Source organism: Acartia tonsa, chromosome 6 (assembly GCF_053477335.1).
Source record: "Acartia tonsa isolate MP-2025a chromosome 6, ASM5347733v1, whole genome shotgun sequence".
In the NCBI taxonomy this organism is placed as follows: domain Eukaryota; kingdom Metazoa; phylum Arthropoda; class Copepoda; order Calanoida; family Acartiidae; genus Acartia; species Acartia tonsa.
Window position 1 is genome coordinate 49,531,426 of NC_137265.1, and position 19,834 is coordinate 49,551,259.

The following is a 19,834-nucleotide window of genomic DNA, read 5'->3' on the forward strand; positions in this document are numbered from 1 at the left end:
CCCATTCTTCCAGATTGAAGAATCATCATGATTTTTGTAGGGTTTACTCCCTTCTTGGTGAGGATGTCGGCTGCTTGCAGCTCCCCAGGGAACCAAAATAGCTTCTTGAACTCCTTGTTGGCAATCCATTGTTTTACCATACCGATCTCTCTACGTAGTCTGCGCTCTCCTACATCAGTGGCACTGTGTACTGCTAGATGAGCATCTTTGTTGTCTACAATGGCAGTGATGGGAAACTCAAATCTGTCGCCAAGAAGCTCTTTCAAAAACCATCTGGTGGCTATTGAAGCATCAATCCCAGCTGTTAAACTCATTGTTTCAGCTGCTAGTGTTGAGTTGGTTACTCTCTGAATTTTGTTGGATCTCCACTCAATTGGAGCACAGAGACCAGTGTTAGGATTTACCAAAAACACTATGTATCCTTGTGCACTATCCACTCCTTCATTCAGGTTGCCAAAGCTGGCATCTGTGAATGACCAGATTTCGGTCTGTGAAAGGTCTATCAGGTTGCTTATCTTGATCTTTGCCACTTCTTTCAGCTTCATCATTGTTTTTCTTGCATTCTTCAGATCAGCCACTGTACCTTTCTGCATTTTGGTTGATGCATCTATCATCTCAAAGGCTAAGTCGGGTCTTGTGGCTCTGACAGTCCAATTGATTGCTCCTGTCATTTGTCTGAGGAGAGTCAGCTCCTCTGGTGTCATGTTGTCGTTTACTTGACTCAGTCTCTTTGCTTCAATCTGAGGGATCTTGACTTGTTCAACATACTTCTCTTGATCAAGAGTGATTCCTTGGTTGTCTTGTGTCAGCATAAAGCCAGTGTACATGAATGAGTCACTTTCAGATTTTCCAATTTGAAAGGCATTTAGTACTTTGGGAAGAATCTCCTTGTTGAAGAATTCTGTGCCACAATGGATGAAATCATCCACATGTAGTCCGATGACACCTATTAGCTCTCCATTCTCATCATGGAAGAAAAAGAATCCAGAGTCGTACACTGATTTCTTGAAGCCAATTTTCTCAAGATTGTGCTTGACTTTCTCATACCATTTCTTACTGGCATCCTTTAAGCCATAAAGGCATTTTCTTAGCCTCCAGAGCTTCTTTGTCAAATTAGCTTCCTTGGGAGGTTTTACTAGCACAATTCTGTCTAATTCATTCCCCTGAAGAAAGGCTGACTTCACATTGCTGGCTCCTATTTTCCATCCTTTGGTGGCAGCTATGGCTAGAAGAATCCTAAGAGTGTGCTTGTGCATGGTAGGGGATTCCTTGGAGACTTCTTGTAACTCTTGGAAGCCTTTAGCAGTTAGTCTGGCTCTCAGTTCTTCTCCTTTCCTTGTGATCACCCACAGTGTTGTGATGTACTCTTGACCTTCATCTTCAATAATATCATAGGTATCAAAGTGTTTCAGTTTGTCAAGTTCCTTTTGTTTAGCTTCCAGTGCTTCTGGAGTGTTTGTGTCATCTTTTGCCACTAGGACTGCTAGGATTTCTTCTGGCAAGTTATTGTCAGAATTGTCCTGTCTTTCTCTCTTTCTACTCTGGGCTCCTCTACCTTTCTTATCTCCAGATTCTCGACGTCATCACTTAGGACTTCGCCATTTTCTAGGGAAAAGTTATACCAGTTTGGGTATTTGCCTGTCCTTTTACAGCTGCTTGTGACTGTGGCATTTTGCCAGTTACCATCCAGTTTGATCTGGACTCTCTCTGCTTTCTTGAGGATAGTCACCTGCTTGTTGCTAGGTTTCTTTGCTGGTCTGCCAGGTTTCCTTTTTTCTTTGTTGCTTGATTCTGCTTCTGTTTGGCTGTCTGATGGTTGCTCAGTTTCAGTCTGTTGTTCATTGGAATCATTGGAGTCTGCCCTTTCAGCAGTTGTCTCCTGAGTGTCTGCACTTTCAGCAGTTGTGTCCTGTTTGTCTGCCCCTTCAGCAGTTGTCTCTTGATCCACTCCATTTTCAGAGGGTGGATCAGCATTTCCTGTGTTTAGTACTCTGATATCACTATTGATCTGTGACAAGTCATATCTAGAGATTTGTTGTGTCTTGGTGCTTTCTTTAGCTGTTGACACTGTTGCTTTGGTCTTTTCCTTGGCCAACAGTTCTTCCTCTTCTGCTCTGATCTTTGCTGCTAGTTTAGGTTTTACCGGATGTAACCTGTTAGCATGTACTTGACCAAAGTATCTGCCATGCCTAACACAGATCACTTTTCCATCCTGATAAACTACCTTTCCTGGACCAAGCCATCTGTCATCAATGGCTCTCCTGTAATAAACATAATCTCCATGCTTGTAGACGTGTTGAGCTGTTCTCAGTTTAGTTCTGAGTGCTTGTTTCAGTTTCTCACAATTCTGAGACTTGATGAATGCTGCTCTACATTCATGCATGGCTTTCAGTTGATCCTCAAGTGCCTTGCTCTGAGTCTTGATTTCCAAGACATTTGGAGACTCATCAATAATGTTTGGAAGATTAGGGAGTCTTCCAAATACCAGCTGAAATGGTGAGAATCCGTACACTGTGGATAGTGAGTTCTGTGCTATGCAGGACCAGGCGAGTGCGGTTTCAAGATCCATCTCTGGGAAGTCCACACGGACTCTAAGGAGAATGTTGTCAATGAGTGCATGAATCCTCTCACACAACCCGTTGCTCCATGGGCTATATGCTGCAGTAGTGTGCAGAATGATGTCCAACTTGCTCATTGCTTCCATCATTGCTGCTGCTGTGAATTCTGATCCTTGATCTGTGATTATTTCCTTGGGTTTCTGATAGTATCTGATCCAATGTGTCATTAGTGCTTTGATTACCTGTTCTGGTTGTTTGGATTTCAGTACTGTAGCAACAGTGAATCTGGTGAAGCAGTCAACCATGTAGAGTATTGGTTTTCCGGTCCATTGCAATAACTTGATTGAAGTCATTTGCCATTGGATAAGCTACAGAAGGTCTGTCAGGTAGACTTTTTTTCATTATACAGCCTTCACATCCGTCAATGATCTTATCAATCATCTCATCAAAGTGGTCTTTCCACTGTTCAGCACCTTTGAGAAGATCAACAAACTTTGATTTGCTGCCATGCCCAAATTGGCGATGCAACTTCTGGAGCATCTGGTATTGTTGTCTTACGGTGGATTTTTCTAGATCAATGAGCATCACATTTTCCATTACCATTGAGTCTTCGTTGTCATCTTGACCAAGTAGGTTGATGATATAGTGGCCTGCACTTGTGGTGTGTAGTTTGATGTGTTTACCGTTGGCTGTGGCTGTGTCATCAATGAGATTGATTGCTATCCCCAGTTGTTTCATGTGTTCTTTAGACAACAGAAGTAGATCTGAGTCTATTACATCAATAGCTAGCTCATGGACAGTGTTAGCTATGATAATAGGGATCTTGTAAATACCCTGTGAGTGTAATGATTGCTGGTTACCAAAAGTAAATCTAGTTTTACTTTGGTGTGGTCCAGATAATTTGTGCTTTAAGTGTTTAGGAATAGCGTCCATGTAGATTTTCAGCCATTTCATACCTGTGACTGAAGAAGAACAGCAGGTATCTAATGCTGCGGCATTTAATGCCTCTGCTGTGAATTTGGACAATTCATTCTTGTCTGTGGTGAAGAAGATGTGTTTTTAAGAATCACTTTCTTCTTCTTTCTCAATTTCTTTAAGGATGTGCTCTGGAATGTCGTCTTCCGCGCCAGAGTTTTCACCCTCAATGACAAAAGCTTGTCTATTAGACTTTTGTTTGTGTGTATTATTTTGGAGTTTTAGGAAATATGGGCATTCCCTTTGTAAGTGTCTTATTGACATACAAGATCTGCATTGTAAAATGCGCCCCCTTTGATCCTTTGGATTGATCCCCTCCCTTGAATTTTGATAATTTGGGGAAGCACCATTTTGGTTGTAATTATTTTGAAAATTGTTACCCCCTTGCTGTGAATTATTCCCTTTTTGTTGAGAATTGTTTCCCCTTTGATTTGAATAATTACCCCTTTGTTGGAAATTGTTCCCCCCTTGTTTACCTTTTTGGTAATTATTTCGGTTTTGCCAAGTTGCAAAGGCTTCTGCATGTTGTGCCATAAATGCATCTGATAGCGCATTTGAGTTGTCTTCTTTTTGTAAACCAAAGACATTAGTTAACATGTCAAACATTTTTGATTTGACATTTTCATACAGTTTTGCGTCATCTGACAAATCTACTACAGAGTTGAGTAGTTCTATTTGTTGTGACGTCAGATTTGCATTGTTCATTAAGAACCCTGCTTTGATGTCTGTGGAGAGAGTCATTAATCCTGCGTTTTCCGCTTTTGCTACTAAATACTCAAAATGCTTCGCATACTCTGCAAACTCTTGTCCTTGTTTTCTCTTGAACTCTACAATTTCTCTGAGACATTGAAATTTTGGGGATTTTGAAGGTTTCCCAATGTGCGTGTCTAGGAATTCAAGTATTTTGGTAACGGAATTTTCATCTGACGCTATTTCTGTGGGCCTATATTTTTGAAAAAGTTGACGCTGTATGTTATCCCCAAAGTGGGCATGCTCATTTTTGATACCGGCCAGTAGTAACGCCCCCCTTTTCGATTTTGGAATGTCTGTTATAATGTTCCAGAGAGTAACATTATCTTTGTAGTCTGCATATAGGGAATAATCAGACAATTTGGGCGCGTCTGTCATTACTTTAATTTCCGTCATTTTGTTGGTGTTGAATGAGGTTTCAGTTGTTTGTAAATTCACTGAACTCTCTTGAGTTTTGGAAATATTTAGTATGGAATTATTTTTCTTACGTTTTTGTTTGATTAGATCTATGAGGGGGTGGGTGTTTTTTATAGATTTAGATACTCTCCCCTTGTTTTTGATATGACGGGGTTTGGCTTTACCCATGTATTTTGGAAAACGATTTTTGCGCTACTTTGTTTGGATATAATTGTTCTTGTTATATCGCACAGACAATATTCTTATGAATTTGGAAAAAAATTAACACTTTTTAAAATATTTTATTTATTTGGAAATTAAAGTAAAGAAATGCTTATTATTGAATTTATTTATCTATACATATATAAGGATAATATATAATATCAATTTATTGTATATAATTGATAATCAAAACATGACTGACAAATTTTGTAAAATTTGTATCACAATTTTTTTGGAAATATCTTGAGCTTTCCAGCTCCAATAAAATTACATTTTTAATCACCGGCCAATCTGCGGGCCTAAACAATTTTGTGTTTATATAAATAATCAAAATGTGACTGACAAATTTTGTAAAATTTGTATCACAATTTTTGGAAATATCTTGAGCTTTCCCAGCTCCAATAACATTACATTTTAATCACCGGCCAATCTACGGGCCTAAACAATTTTGTGTTTATATAATAATGCTATCTTGTCTTTTGGAATAGAGCAAACACCGACCTCTACGGGTCTAAACTTGAAAATAAATAATGCCTGGATTTAGTATATTGTTAGCATGAGTGCCGTAGATCTTTTGCAAAAAAAAACTAGCTACTGCTACTATTGTTAAAATAGGGTAAAATGGCTGTTTGGATAATGCCAACCCTAGCTGTCATGCACTAACAAACTATACTCTTTCCAGCATTATAGTAGCATTATTATATACTGAAATGGAACACAAATACATCTTATAAGTCATAAACGAAACCTCATTCTACACTCTGTAATGGATATAGATTGGTTCATTAAGTTAAACTACAGATCAACATAAAACTTAGGTTTATTAATAACCAGGGATGATGGGACATATTATAACACAAATAATAAACATATAAACAATTACATGATAAAACTGTAGGTAGGTATCAATTCAGTAGGCGGGCATCTGACCAGGATCCTGTAATATGAAGAAATCAACACTATTATTTCAGATATTACATAGAGAAGTTGTTGAGTATGAAACACGAAGATATTCAGGATTTATCCATATCAACCACGTCAGATTCAAGAACTATCTCAAGCTCATCTTCTGCCACTTTTAGGTAGTTTTATTTTTTTTAGGGATCTTAAGTAGTAAATTGATATACACTCCCGATTCTGATAACCAAAATTACCACTAAGGTAGATTAAAAGAGTTTTGACTCTGATTGCTTGTGTTTCCTATTCAAAATTCAATAAATGTGTGATATATAGTCTAATATCCCCTCATTTTCTTATTTCAAGTGATCATTTTGCAAGTTGGTTTAGGTAATGTGATTGAGGTTTAGGAGAACCCTGCAGGGTTATAGATACCCTTCAGTGACTAGAAAATAAGTTGAGATTCAAGGGATTATATATTGGTTATGCAAAAAGAAATTTAAACTTTTGTATAGGTAAGCTGGTATATAATAAAATTGTTCTTACTGTTTTAGGCAATCCTCCCTGCAGAAAGCATCATCAAAATCAACAACTCTTTCTCCTCCCACATCTTATAATAGCGCAACTACAATGCCTACTTTTTATCAAGGTACACATTTGCTTTAATAGCGAAGCTTCTTTTTAACTAGTGTCTGTCTTATAAATATGGAAAGCCTAGATGATCATTCCACTATTGGACCAACAGAAACTTATAAATAGTTAAATTTCTGTGAATTGGAAAAGATTTGTTTTTGTCAAATTTTATCTTTAAAAAAGTTTTTGTCATCTGGAAATTCCTTTCAAATTTGGACGTAGTATTGTGTCTATATTATCATCTAGGGTAATAATTCTATTGTCTGTTCAATTCCAAATGAAAATCCTTGTTTTATAATTATAATACAATAACAAAATTTATTTTTTAAAAGAAATCATAAATGCGATTACCTAATCTTAAACTTTTTCTTAAGTAGATAATTTTTTAATTCATTAAAAGAGAAAATAACAACTTAACTTTATATTTTTGTTTGTTAGGGTAATATCCTTCTCTTTACCAATGAATTAACACAACCCCCCCCCCCCCCTCAAATTTGTTATAATTCTTGAAGGCCAGGTTCATATTTGACTATCGTAATACGTAGCCATGGGGTGGCTATTCAGAGAATTTATTCTAATTAGAATTGTTGCAAAATATAATATTTTGTTGGTGTAAAGTTTATGTAACTGTAGGGGAGTTTGTAAGAAGAAGAGAAAAAGGGAAGGGGGTTGAGGGGAAATTTTTCTTTAGAATTTTTTATCAGAATCACATTCCCTTTTCCCTTCGTAATACGTAGCTCTTGATCTCGTTGTTGGGGGGTCATAAAGACGTCAAAAATTGACGTACCCACTATTGCTTTTTCTGGTACTAGCGGCTGCGACCCTAGCATCTAGGGGCTCTATATTCTAAGGGCTAAATAAGGGCAGAAAAATAGCTTAAAACCATACCCAGACTTATTTATAAAAATAAAATAGCCTAAAACCATCTCAGGGCCTATACAAAGCTTCGCGCTAAAAGAGAACCATATCGGTTCAGTGGTTAGCGAGATCCTTCGCTACAAACAAAAAAAAGCTTATTACTTTATATTATAGGATTAATAGATTGAGTTAGAGATATACCATGGCCCAAAATCATGCACAGTTGGGCCCATGTTAAACATGGGGACAAAAGTACATAAATAACTGCGAGGGGACAATGTGTTTAATATTTAGAACTGAATATTATTAAGAAAATAAAACAAATATTCAAGCTCAAGTGTTTGTCGTACGTGAAAAGCTGGTTAAAATACAGGTTGTTTTTTTATAAACACTAGCGGCTTCACCCCTAGCCTCTAGGGTTTTTGCTTTTTGCTTTTGGTTTTGTTCTACGAGTGCTCCTAATCCTTGTGGGGATTTTTATTTTTTTGGGCTGGTCGGTGGTGTCACACACACCAAGAAAATAGCCTTAAACTAGTAGGTATATTCCCTGAAGAGTAGAATCCAATCGGTTCAGTGGTTGCCGAGATCTTATGGGACAGACAGACGGACGGACAAACAGACAGAAATCATTCTACTTTGTATTATAGATTACGAAAATGAAAGCACAGGCATTCTACAGAGAAATATAAGGGGGGGGGGGGGGAAGTTTTGACACATTTGCGTAAACCTGGCACCTAGGCTTTATCTTTGGACTGAGAGGATAGGTTATTAATGATAAAATCATTCTTATATGATGAATTTCACGAAGTTTTAAGATTTTTTGGATAGGCCTCCAGGTTCCGGAGCTCCAGGCCTCAGGGTGGTCTCTGTAAAGGTAAAAATGAAAAAAAAAATAATTTTAAGGTTACAAATCAACTTATAAAACAAAATATGAATCTTTTTTCTTCAAATATGTGAATAATATTAAAAAAGATGCATATTTTGCTTTATAAGTTGACCTGTAACTTAAAAAAAAAAAATTATTTTTTTCATTTTTACCTGTACAGAGACCACCTGGAGGCCTGGAGCTCCGGAACCTGGAGGCCTATCCAAAAAATCTTAAAACTTCGTGAAATTCATCATATAAGAATGATTTTATCATTAATAACCTATCCTCTCAGTCCAAAGATAAAGCCTAGGTGCCAGGTTTACGCAAATGTGTCAAAACTTCCCCCCCCCCCCCATTTATTACATATTCTGTGTAATTCCTAAACTATCAGAGCTATCCATAAGGACGGACGGACGGTAGGCCATGCATAAATGAAGATGTGGGGTGTTACATGAGGTTTTCTTGAAAATTAAGGTATTTAGGCATACAATAAGAATATTTTATGTTTAAATAAATGTACGTCAATGGCAAAATATCAACTCAATGCGCAAATAAAACAAATTGTATTAAATTTCGCCAAAAAATCTTATATAAATACAAAATTACATCATATGATACAACAATTTTTTATTTGTTTTGTCTAGAATTAAATCACTATTTAAAGAAAACATGGTTAAAACCTTAGAAGGGGGAATCTTCATTAATAAGAAGAACCAAACAAGCACACTTTAGACAAAGACAGGATCAAAATTAGGGTTTGGCCGGATATCTAGCCAACGCCGGATATCCGGCATTATAAATAACCGGTATCCGTGCAGAAGGGATCTCTCTACGTCTGAATTAAGCGGGTTGGATACAGAATCTTAGTAGTCCATTCCCTTAAAACAGGCAAGTGGGTGTAAAGTTACAAAAGTCACACCCGCCACTGTCAGTATTTTGATCTTTAGTAGTGTCCTAGGACAAACGCAGGAGTTCCAAACGTCGGAGTGGAAACTTAACCTAACCTAACCTATTTTAAACTATCTTATAGGTTTTTAATTGCCTAATTCCTGCGTGGGGCTTATTTGTATATTCATACCTTAACCTAACTTATAGTTAATTAATACTTAATTAAATTAGTATATTAACACTTCTGTGTTTGTCCACTCCGACGTTTGGGAGTCCTGCGTTTGTCCTGGAACCTTTAGAAGGTATATCAAGACAATAATAAAACTACCTTCCTGTTGTCTGTATTACACCTCATCGAGTGTAAAACCTTGTGTAGGTATACAAATCTAATATATAAAAAAAATTCTGTTTGGGAAAAACTGGATAAAACATGTTTGACTCACGTCACTCTGAAATAATAATATAAAGAGGAGAATTTTTGGAATTTTTAAGGATTCTGATGTACTTTTATTGCAGGGAGGGAGAGGACATTAGACATTAAATTAAACCCCGGTCCCCAAAGTTTTATAAACACGTCCTCTCACTACTCGATTTAAGCACTTTTCTTAAATCTTTTAATTGGTTTGATCAAATCTGCAGTGACAAAACTATCAATCATTTATTTTAATCTAAAGAATTGGTAATTTTGTTTAGCATAAATAGGGGTGTATTGTACATTAAGTTATAGCCTTTTGACTTATCCCTAGTATCCGTGAGATTTGTACTGTGCATTTATTGTACTTAGAGAAGATACTCTGGGAATAGTCCCTTCGGTGGCAACGCCCCTTAAGGGGCGATTCGTCGTATTTTAAAAATGGCTTTTGATAGGTTATTTTAGGTTAGGTTAGGTTATATTGGGTTAGGTGATTGCCCCACAGGGTTAAAGCCCCCCGCAGGGGCTAGAAATAGGAGCAAAGCTACTGTGAAAAAAAACGAAGAATCGCCCCTTAAGGAGCGTTGCCATGAAAGGGACTATACCCGACACTCTGATATTTATGATAGATAATTTTAAATGATAAAGGGATATGAAATTTCTATGATCTTCAGGAAGGAAGGGAACATTGGGCCTTAGATTATACTTGATACCCTGTCTCTCATTCGTTGGCCTAAAAACTTTGTTTCTAATGTTATAGAATTCCACTAAAAGTGGTAATTTTGTTTATAATAATCAGGGGTGTACTTCAATTTATCAACCATTGTCTTATACCTTAAACTAATAATTGTTATACTTTTATTTTAGATGTAGACTTGTCAGAAAGGCCCCACTCCTCATCCCTAAAGAGCAATGTTTCGAGCTCCAGCACTCTTCAGTCCTCAACGTCTACAGGTACTTTTGATTCCGCAGTCTTTGTCCGTACGTAACGTTATGGGGGAAATGGGATTTACTCAACTGCTATTTAAGCTAGACCTCTGTTTTTTCTTGTCAACTTTCTAAACATTATTGAGTATTTCTAAATATGAAACATCAATGGCTGTCTGTCTGCTTTTAAACATCATTTTTTTCGTTTTATCTTTTACAACTGATTTCCACATATCTTCAAATTATCTACACTTAGCAGAAACCAACTCTTTTAACAGAAAGTCTAGTTTGGAGATGCTGTTATTTTTAGAAAATATAGCAAGTAAAATAAATCATTCAATTTCTATTTATAAACTTTTTGCAAAATATTATATTTATATTTTTTCATTAAATTAACATATTTGATTATTTTAACCTCTAAAAAGTAAATTTAATCAATCCTAATGTAAATCACATGAAAAAATTTCACTATTTACAAATTAAGTGGAGAAGAGGGGTTTCTGTTACAATTCAAACATATAAATCCAATTGTAGGACATTTCAATAGTAATACCCCCAACCCCCTCTAAAATTTCTATTGTACGCCCTTGTCATGTATTTAACATTAACTATTCATGTAAAGAACGTGTCCTATTTTTTGTGATTTTTTATTAGCCCATTCGTGACGAGCTCCTAAAGTTAAAAGTTTTGATTCAACTTGGTTCAACAAATTCGTTTTAGTACCTTAGAATCAAATTTTTTTAAAAAACTTAAATTACTTCAAAAATAAGAGGTCTACAAAAAAAAACACGATTGCATATCTAAATTCTATGGATCATTTTACATCTGCTACTTACTAAAACCACCGACTAGTTATTTTAAAAAATCACAAAGGTTAGGACACCTTCTTTGAAAAAAAAGTCTTTGGAAAGGAAACTAATTCATTTTTATATCTACGAGTCTATCTTTCTAATTAACTTTTTTAATACCCATCTATTCATCTATATAAATTTATATATCTTACAACTGAGCATCTATCCCCCTATAATATGCACTTAATCTATCCATCTATTTTTAATCTATTAAAACTTAATTTATCATTCTATCTATATATATGCCAATTTTTGCTTTTTAATACAAAATAGAACGATGTCTGTCTGAAGCTTAAGATCTCGGTAACAACTGAACCGATTGGGTTCTACTCTTCAGGGAATACTATACCTGTTGGTTATGTGATGGTTTTAAGCTATTTTCTTGGGGGGTGGGACACCCTCAACCCACAAAAAAATCCCTCCCGAATTTTTTTTTGATTTAGTACCTAAACAAAAACCAAAAGGCGTTGTGGGGGGGAACCGTGAAAAAAAATCCCTCCCCCCCCTATAAATTTTTTTCTCGTTTTTTTTACAAATTACGAACTAAAGATTCCATAAAGGAGGGGTACTTTCCAATACCTCTTGGGGCGAAGCCGCTAATATATAAATAATATACAGGGTGACCACTATGTACGTTATGTTCAATATGTTCATATTGAACACCATTTTTAGGTTTTATGGTACGTTTTTGTTCGTTATTGATTTTTGTACAATATGAACATTTCACCATACGTTATTGTACGTTTTTCTGTAATGTATGGTTAGTATTAGTAATCATTAATGTTATTGTATTTCATAAAAACTATTTTTTAAAAAAATTTCTGCGCGCTTCGCGCGCTATTTTACCAATTTATCCCGGGATCTATGACGTCATTGTGATGCTTCCGTAAAATAAAAAAACTCAACTCAATCAAGTATTTCACTAGGTAAATATCAAAAAACAAGGATGAGACATTCCATAAAAGCAAAACACTGAAACGGTAGGACACACAGACACTAACACTTGTATAGTGTCAGAACTGAATAATCAGAATATAAATGTACAAATGTCGAAACAAAATTGTAAGTAAAATTGTTGAAAAACTGCTTGATACAGAATAATGCTTATGGACATACTTACATTTTTAAGACTTGATTATAGAGTTGCTTATAATATTGTACTTTGTTGTCCCAGGAATCAGTATACCAAAAATCAGATCAATCGGATTATTAGATCACATAAAAATTTGTTGTTAAAAAAGTAAAAAAATTAACATGTTTAAAACGGACGTACCTAACTACTACAGGAATCACCATGCAAAGTTTGAAATCAATAGGACAATTCTAACGTGCCTAAATTAGCGAAAAAAGCTATCCGTTACGGACGGACGGACGGACAGACCGACCCTAATTATAGAAACGCTTCGCTTTTAAAAATTTCCTCTAAACTAATTGTAATTACAAACCTTACCAGGACATATGAGAAGTTACACTTTCAAGGAGTATCACATATGTTCATCAGTTAGCGAGATAATTTTTAGTTGATTTTTATCTTTTCATGTACTTATAGGAATGAGATACTACTTTCTATAATACAAAGTAGAACAATGTCTGTTTGTCTATCTGTCTGTCTTAATCTTAAGATCTCGGTAACCGATGAACCGATTGGGTTCTGCTTTTCATGTAACATACCTACTGGTCCTGTTGTGGTTTTAGGCTATTTATTTGGGGGTTGGGACAACCCCAACCACCCTACAAAAAATTCCCCCTCAAAAATTTTTAAAATTTATTTTTGTAAAATATAACAAGGAAACTCCCTTTAAAAAAAACTCACTCATTTTTTTCTTTTTTTACAAAGTGGGGGGTTTTTAATGCAACCATCTTGTAATCAATGTATAAATGGCACTTAAAATTCGAATTTTGATATGAAATTTTAAATGAGTAATCCTTGGTAGGTCTATTTTCCCTAAATCGAACAAAAAGTTGGAAAAGTAACGGCTAACGGCTGGCGGCTCAGCCGTTTAGCCATTTTTAAGCTATTTTAAAGGTAAATCCATCACGAAACCTATCTCCACATAATTCTTTTTCCCGCTCTAAAACGTTTTCTAACGGTTCTAGCCGGTAGTTGCTGGTACTAGAAATCTAAACAATTATTTTTTTTGTATCATTTCACATGATTTAAAGCAAAAATATGTTTCAAAAGTTGATTCCTACGTAATTTATGACAGATTTGCCCTAAAAAATAGCCAAAAAAACGGCTAAACGGCTGAGCCGTTAGCCGTTACAATTTTAACTTTTTGTTCGATTTAGGGAAAATAGACCCACCAAGGATTACTCATGCAAAATTTCAGATCGAAATTAGAATTCTAAGTGCCATTTATACATTGATTACGAGATGGTTGCATTAACCCCCCCCCCCTTACGAACGAACAATTCTATACCTATAAGAGGGGGACTTTACAATACGTCTTTTAGTGACGCCCCTAGAGGCTAGAGGCGAAGCTGCTGGAATATTTAATTTGAAATTTCTGCCTTTTTACCCCTCCACCCCCTCACAAATTGAGCTTTTTATACCCCCTCCAATGAAAAAGTTTGGGTATCCTAGAGGCCTCTAGGGGGGGGGGGGTAATTTTTTCTAGGGGCTATTTCTCTTGGGAGGGTCTTGGTACCCTCCCCCAAAATAGTTATAAACCTTCCCATGACCTATGAAAAGCTACTCTGTTAAGGAGAACCCGATCGGTTCAGCGGTTAGCAATATCCTTCATTACAAACAAACAGACAGACAGATATTGTTTTACTTTGTATTATAGACTAGCGACTCCTCCCCTAGCATTTAGAGGCTCTATATTAGAAGGAATTTGGAGGGCATAAAAATAGCCTAAAACCCGGACTCTATAAAAATGTAATAGCCTAAAGCCATCTAGAGACCTATAAGAATCTTCCATATAAAGGAGGAACACATCGGTTCAGCGGTTAGCGAGATCCTTTCCTACAAACAAAAAAGCTTACTACTTTATAGGATATCAATTCCCTGAAGAGTAGATCCCAATCAGTTCATCGTTTACTGAGATCTTAAGCTTCAGACAGACGGAAAGACATCGTTCTACTTTGTATTATAGATATATGTATGTATATGTGGTTTATGGTACGTTATTTTTTTTTTTAAATGTACGTTATTGTGTTCATTTAAATTTTTTTGTAGTACGTTATTTTCAATATTAATATCAAAAAGGCGGTGGTCGCCCTGAATATATCAAATCTACCTTTCTATCGAACCAATCCGAATCTATTTCAGGCAAACATGTTAGATTTGAAAGGGAAGCCATGGGACTGGAAACCTTATCCAGAACTTGTTATGATGGTTCTCCAGATAATTATTCAGAGGGTTCATTGGAAAGAACAAGATATAAGAGCATTCATATTTCTAGGTAGGTAATTAAATCAGGGAAACAGGAAGGGGGTAGTGGTACCCAAAGTTTTATCACACGTTATCTAATTTAAACTTGATTAGTTGATACAAAATATCAGTTTCCAAACTTTTTCACCAATAATTTTAACATACAGAAAAGTATGTTCATCATTTTATCGTCCATTGTCTTTTCCCTTAAGATACCTGGAACAAAATATATGATCAAAATGTTCCCTAATTTAACCTTATTAATAGACAAAATGGAATATTGCTTGTAGAAAAGCTTTGCTCTTCGAAATTATTTTCCATACGTCAATTTGCCTGAATTGAAAAACTCTGATGTTTTATTTTAATTTCACCGTAATTGATTATCTAAACTAATAATGAAACAAGGATGACAACATTAGGGTTGGGCTAAATATTTTGCCAGCGCCGGATACCCTGCAAATTCCCAGATATCCGGCATTGGAAATCAGCCGGATATCCGGTATCGGTTAGTTTCAATATCCGGTATCCGGCCCAACCCTAGACAACATCCATAAAAGCTAATCTCATCAAATCAAAAGTAACATTGACAAACATTTTGTTATTATTTCAAAGTGAGAATAAAAATTATGTAAAGGGGGGGGGCGAAAGTGACACTTTTTGAAACCAAAACTAAAAGTCAAAGGAACTCAACTAAAAAAAGTGTTACAGGTCTGACATTTTGCATGGCAGTTGCTTTATAGGGGTACAATATGGAACTGTGAAGAAACGGCGGCGCAACCGCCGAAAACCGCCGAGAAAAGGCAACAAAAATTACGGCGGGAAACGGCGGTTTTTGGCGGTTGCGCCGCCGTTTCTTCACAGTTCCATATTGTACCCCTATAAAGCAACTGCCATGCAAAATCTCAGACCTGTAACCCTTTTTTTAGTTCAGTTCCTTTGTTGACTCTTAGTTTTGGTTTCAAAAAGTGTCACTTTCGCCCCCCCCCCCCCCTTTATAATTAAATAGTTTAAATACAGGTGAACTAACGTTTTTAGACTTGATTATAAAGTTGCTTCGCTTGTTACATTATGCCTATTTGTTATAGGACTTACAATTTCAAACATTTTTGTATAGGACTACTGTATTCAGTAAAAATCTAAATGGAATATGAAATTTTTGGAAGTATTGTAGAGTTGACACGGTTACTGAATTATACCCAACTGTCTTAGTAATTATCATTCAAAGATAAAATCAATAGGAAAATTCTAACTAAATAAGAACTATTATATCACGTACGCACGGACCGACCCTGACTAGTTAAAAGTTTCATTTTAATAATCGTATTTTGGGAAGAAGCCCCTACAATGTGTTAATTGATTTACAAATAGAATAAAATGATTATATAATTAAGAAGTTTTTATTTTTAAATTAGCAGTTTTAAGTAGGGTAGCTATTTAACAATGTAAAACGTCCGTCTGTCAGGTACGTTTAAGGGTATAAGTGATTTTATCGGCTCTTTTTTACCATAGACAGCTTATTTTTTTCAAGATTCTCTATATCAATGAGCTTAATTATTTATTCATCAAAACCCTATAATTTAGGTAATAGAGAAGCTTAGCTCCTAAAAGTATTATTATAAAACTAAATTTGTATGAATTCTAAAACTTTGTTAATCTATTTCAACTTTGTTTATTTAATTTTTATGTAATTTCTTCATAAAAAAAAAGCTAGGAAAACATTCATCCAAAAGCATTACTCTCAAACAATAGAACAGTTAAAAAGAACAAATATGCACATTTACTATAGTTCATTTTAAATCACTTAAAGGGAGTAATGAACTTAAATCTAAATCTTACTTACTTTTCAGTAGCGAAGCTGCTCTATAATTCAAATGTTCGTCTGTAAGACACGTAGTGGAGGAAATTTAATTTTCTCGACTCATATTCAAGACACATGGCTAATTAACATATTTCTTAATATCTTTGCTGATTTTGGTTGATTTAAAAAAAAATTTGATTAGTAGAAATATCATAATAAGATTTCTGTAATTTACTTTGACCCTCGGTCTGTCAGTCATCATAATAAATATATATATTAAGAAGTATGTTCACAATTTAATCGTCCAAGGTCAATTCAATATTTTTAACTTGTGGGAGGGAGGGATGGGGGGGGGGGTAAGCAAGGGATCTAAAGGGATATGACAATGGACAATAATAAATCAGGGAGTAAGGGAGGGGACAATGGATCGAATATTCAATTTTTAAGAGTGTCAGACTTTGGGTACTGGCGTAAAGTGAATGTGCACGAATTCAACAGTTTCTGACTGACTTTGGGTACTTGCGCATCAATGCCCCGCTAACTAGCTGAGTTAGTTTTGAATATAGCAGACAGAAAAATTTGTTATTGATGACTGGTTTTAACAAATATTTTTTCCCAAGAAAATGTCATTTTATGTATAGAAACTCTACTGTGATATTTATTTATCAAAAATCTAAGAACCCCTTGAATTTAGGTAGCAGTTAGAAATATATGAGAAGGGTTGACAAATTTCTAAACAAGATTTTTCTAGTAATTAATTACAGAATGATTACTACATTTTATTTTCAAGTAAATGATTTTTTCTTAGAACTAATTTTGTTTAAAAAAATATTACCATGATCCCCTTACAATTTTGGTCATGTTTTCTGGATAATTCTGGTTTTCATTGCTTTTCAGCAAAAACTCTTAAATTGAATTAATCCCCTCCCTTACTCCCTGATAATAAATTGATACACACATCCAATTAATATGAAATAAAATAAAATGTTGTAGGGAAACCGGAGAAGTTGGTTCTGATGCAGAAAATCCACATAAACCAACCAATTCCCCTCAACATGATGCAGTAGATAAAGGGAATAGTTTGTCAGCAAACGACTCAATGTCAACTTCGCTCAGAGAGATTCAGATGCAATATAAACAGGTTTAACATTAAATCTACAAAAAAAAAATAATTAGTCCAGCAATGATAACCAAATAAAACTGGAGGATTATCAAAAATAGTTTTAAACAAGTTGTCTCATTCTTTAGCTGAAAAACTTTGGGTACTTTTATAAAATCTCGATTGGTTGGTAAGCAACCTATAATTTAAATCTTCAGAAGGGGTAATTTTGTTTATTTTGAATGTAAATAAATGTATCCCTTAAGATTCATAATTTTTACCTGATTAGTCTAAAATTAGGACTAATTATGGCTTAATATAAGGGTTTTAAACTGTTTACATTTTGCTACAATTTAAACCTTAAATGTCAAGGAACCAAAAAAATTAGCTAGTAAAATTTTCCTGGCTACAAGATGTAGAAACTGAGCATTGCATAACAGACAGACAGACATGATATAGACCGATAGAGTGTTACTAAGCTTAATAGAAAAGAAATTACGGATATGATTTAACATTGTATATCAACAGAAACGAAGAGAATTGGAGGAACAATTGAGAAGTCTGGAGGCCAATAAGACTGGTTTTGAGGATCTTAATAAATATCTTGTAAGTACTAAGTATAGTAAATGATTAATTTGATTGCACGTCTTTTATCTTAAAGCTTAAAGGCCCAATACTCCTACAGTTAATGTTATTTGCATGTTATGTAAGATTTGTATTGATTTTAACGTTTTTATGTTATAAGACATGTTTTTTGCTACCTATGCACATAATTTTTCTTCTTTTTAAAAGCGAAGCTTTTCTATAATTAGGTTCGGTCCGTCCGTCTGTAACGGATATTTTTTTTCGTTAATTTAGGCATGTTGGAATTGTCCTATCGATTTCAAATTTTGCATGGTGATTCCTTTAATAGTTAGGTACGATTTAGAAAGCGTAGCAACTCTATAATCATCACGAAAATGTCCGTACGTCCATTTTAAACATGTTGATTTTTTTTACTTCTTTAACAACAAATTTTTAAGTGATCTAATCATCCGATTGATCGGAATTTTGGTATATTGATTCCTGGGACAACAAAGTATAATGTAATAAGCGAAGCAACTCTATAATCAAGTCCTAAAAATGTAAGTATGTCCATAAACATTATCCTGAATCAAGCAGTTTTTCAACAAATTTACTTACAATTTTGCTTTGACTCTTATACATTTATATTATGATTATTCAGTTCTGACACTATACAAGTGTTAATGTCTGTTTGTCCTACCGTTTTAGTGCTTCGCTTTTATGGATGTTGTCATCCTTGTTTTTAGGTATCCGAAGGAAGTTTAAGCAGTAGTTCAAATTCTGATAGCACTCAAAATACACCAACAATGACTGAACAAAAAATCTACCATTCAAATAATGTAAAAACAGGAATATATTTAAAGCATTAGTTTTAAATTAGTATAAGTACTTTCATTTATATTTATTATTTTAAAATTCTTTTTCTAATATTTGTTATTAAATATTGTATTAATATACATGTCTAAATATTTTTTACTAATGCATTGCATAGGAATTTACATGAATTGATTCAGTACAGATATTTAATTCTCAGAAAAACTTTTTATCGTACTTTTTCTAAATAACAGACATCCAACCCTTTGATTGCATGACCCTTGTCTGGAAGTCCCAACTGTGCAATTATAGGACAATTACTTTTACTATTGATGTCAAGTGCCAGACATAGCATCAAGATCTGAAAACTAACAATAAAAAGCTCAGGGGTGTATACTATATATATATTCAGCACAAGATTAGTTTTTTCCCCTGCTGCAAAATTATTTATTTTTTTTCCCTCCTAGTTTTTTTCCAGCAAGGAAGGGGATAAAATGGAAAAATATTTTCAAAACTCTTTATTTTATTTATATTATCCCCCTCCCACATATTCCTTTAGTTTTTTTTCACCAAAGAGGGGAGAAAAATGGAGAAAAAAAATGCTTTCAGTTCTATTAATTTTTAATTTTTTTCCCCCCAACCACATATTTTTTATTCCCTCCCCCACCCTCCCACTCAGCCGGGTCAAATTTGCAGAATATACACCCCTGAAAAGCTTTAAATGTGCATTCTAACTTATCAGAAAGAAGATTGGAGCCCCGCAAGTCTACAGAGAACTCAGAGCCCCACAGGGGTAGGACAAATAATTCTCAAGTTCAACTCACTAGGAAACATTTCAACTTATTTATTAATAGTTTAGCTACATATAACATTAGGTAGAGTGAAAAACTAGAGGTAGAAAGGGATAAATAACTATCTCCCCTCAAAAAGGTCATTGAAAAAGAAATGG

General features: G+C 34.8%; 1 protein-coding gene across 1 annotated transcript in view; it reads left to right on the top strand.

The window, feature by feature from the left end:
- LOC145322872 (uncharacterized) overlaps nt 1–19,834 on the top strand; it is a 31,965-nt gene that overhangs the window by 6,966 nt on the left and 5,165 nt on the right. The window contains exons 5-12 of the mRNA XM_080165204.1: nt 5,873–5,983; nt 6,353–6,447; nt 10,325–10,411; nt 14,510–14,642; nt 17,403–17,550; nt 18,037–18,114; nt 18,819–18,918; nt 19,625–19,709. Of these exons, the coding sequence (XP_080021330.1) occupies nt 5,873–5,983; nt 6,353–6,447; nt 10,325–10,411; nt 14,510–14,642; nt 17,403–17,550; nt 18,037–18,114; nt 18,819–18,918; nt 19,625–19,709 (837 nt within the window). The remainder of the gene's footprint in view (nt 1–5,872; nt 5,984–6,352; nt 6,448–10,324; nt 10,412–14,509; nt 14,643–17,402; nt 17,551–18,036; nt 18,115–18,818; nt 18,919–19,624; nt 19,710–19,834) is intronic.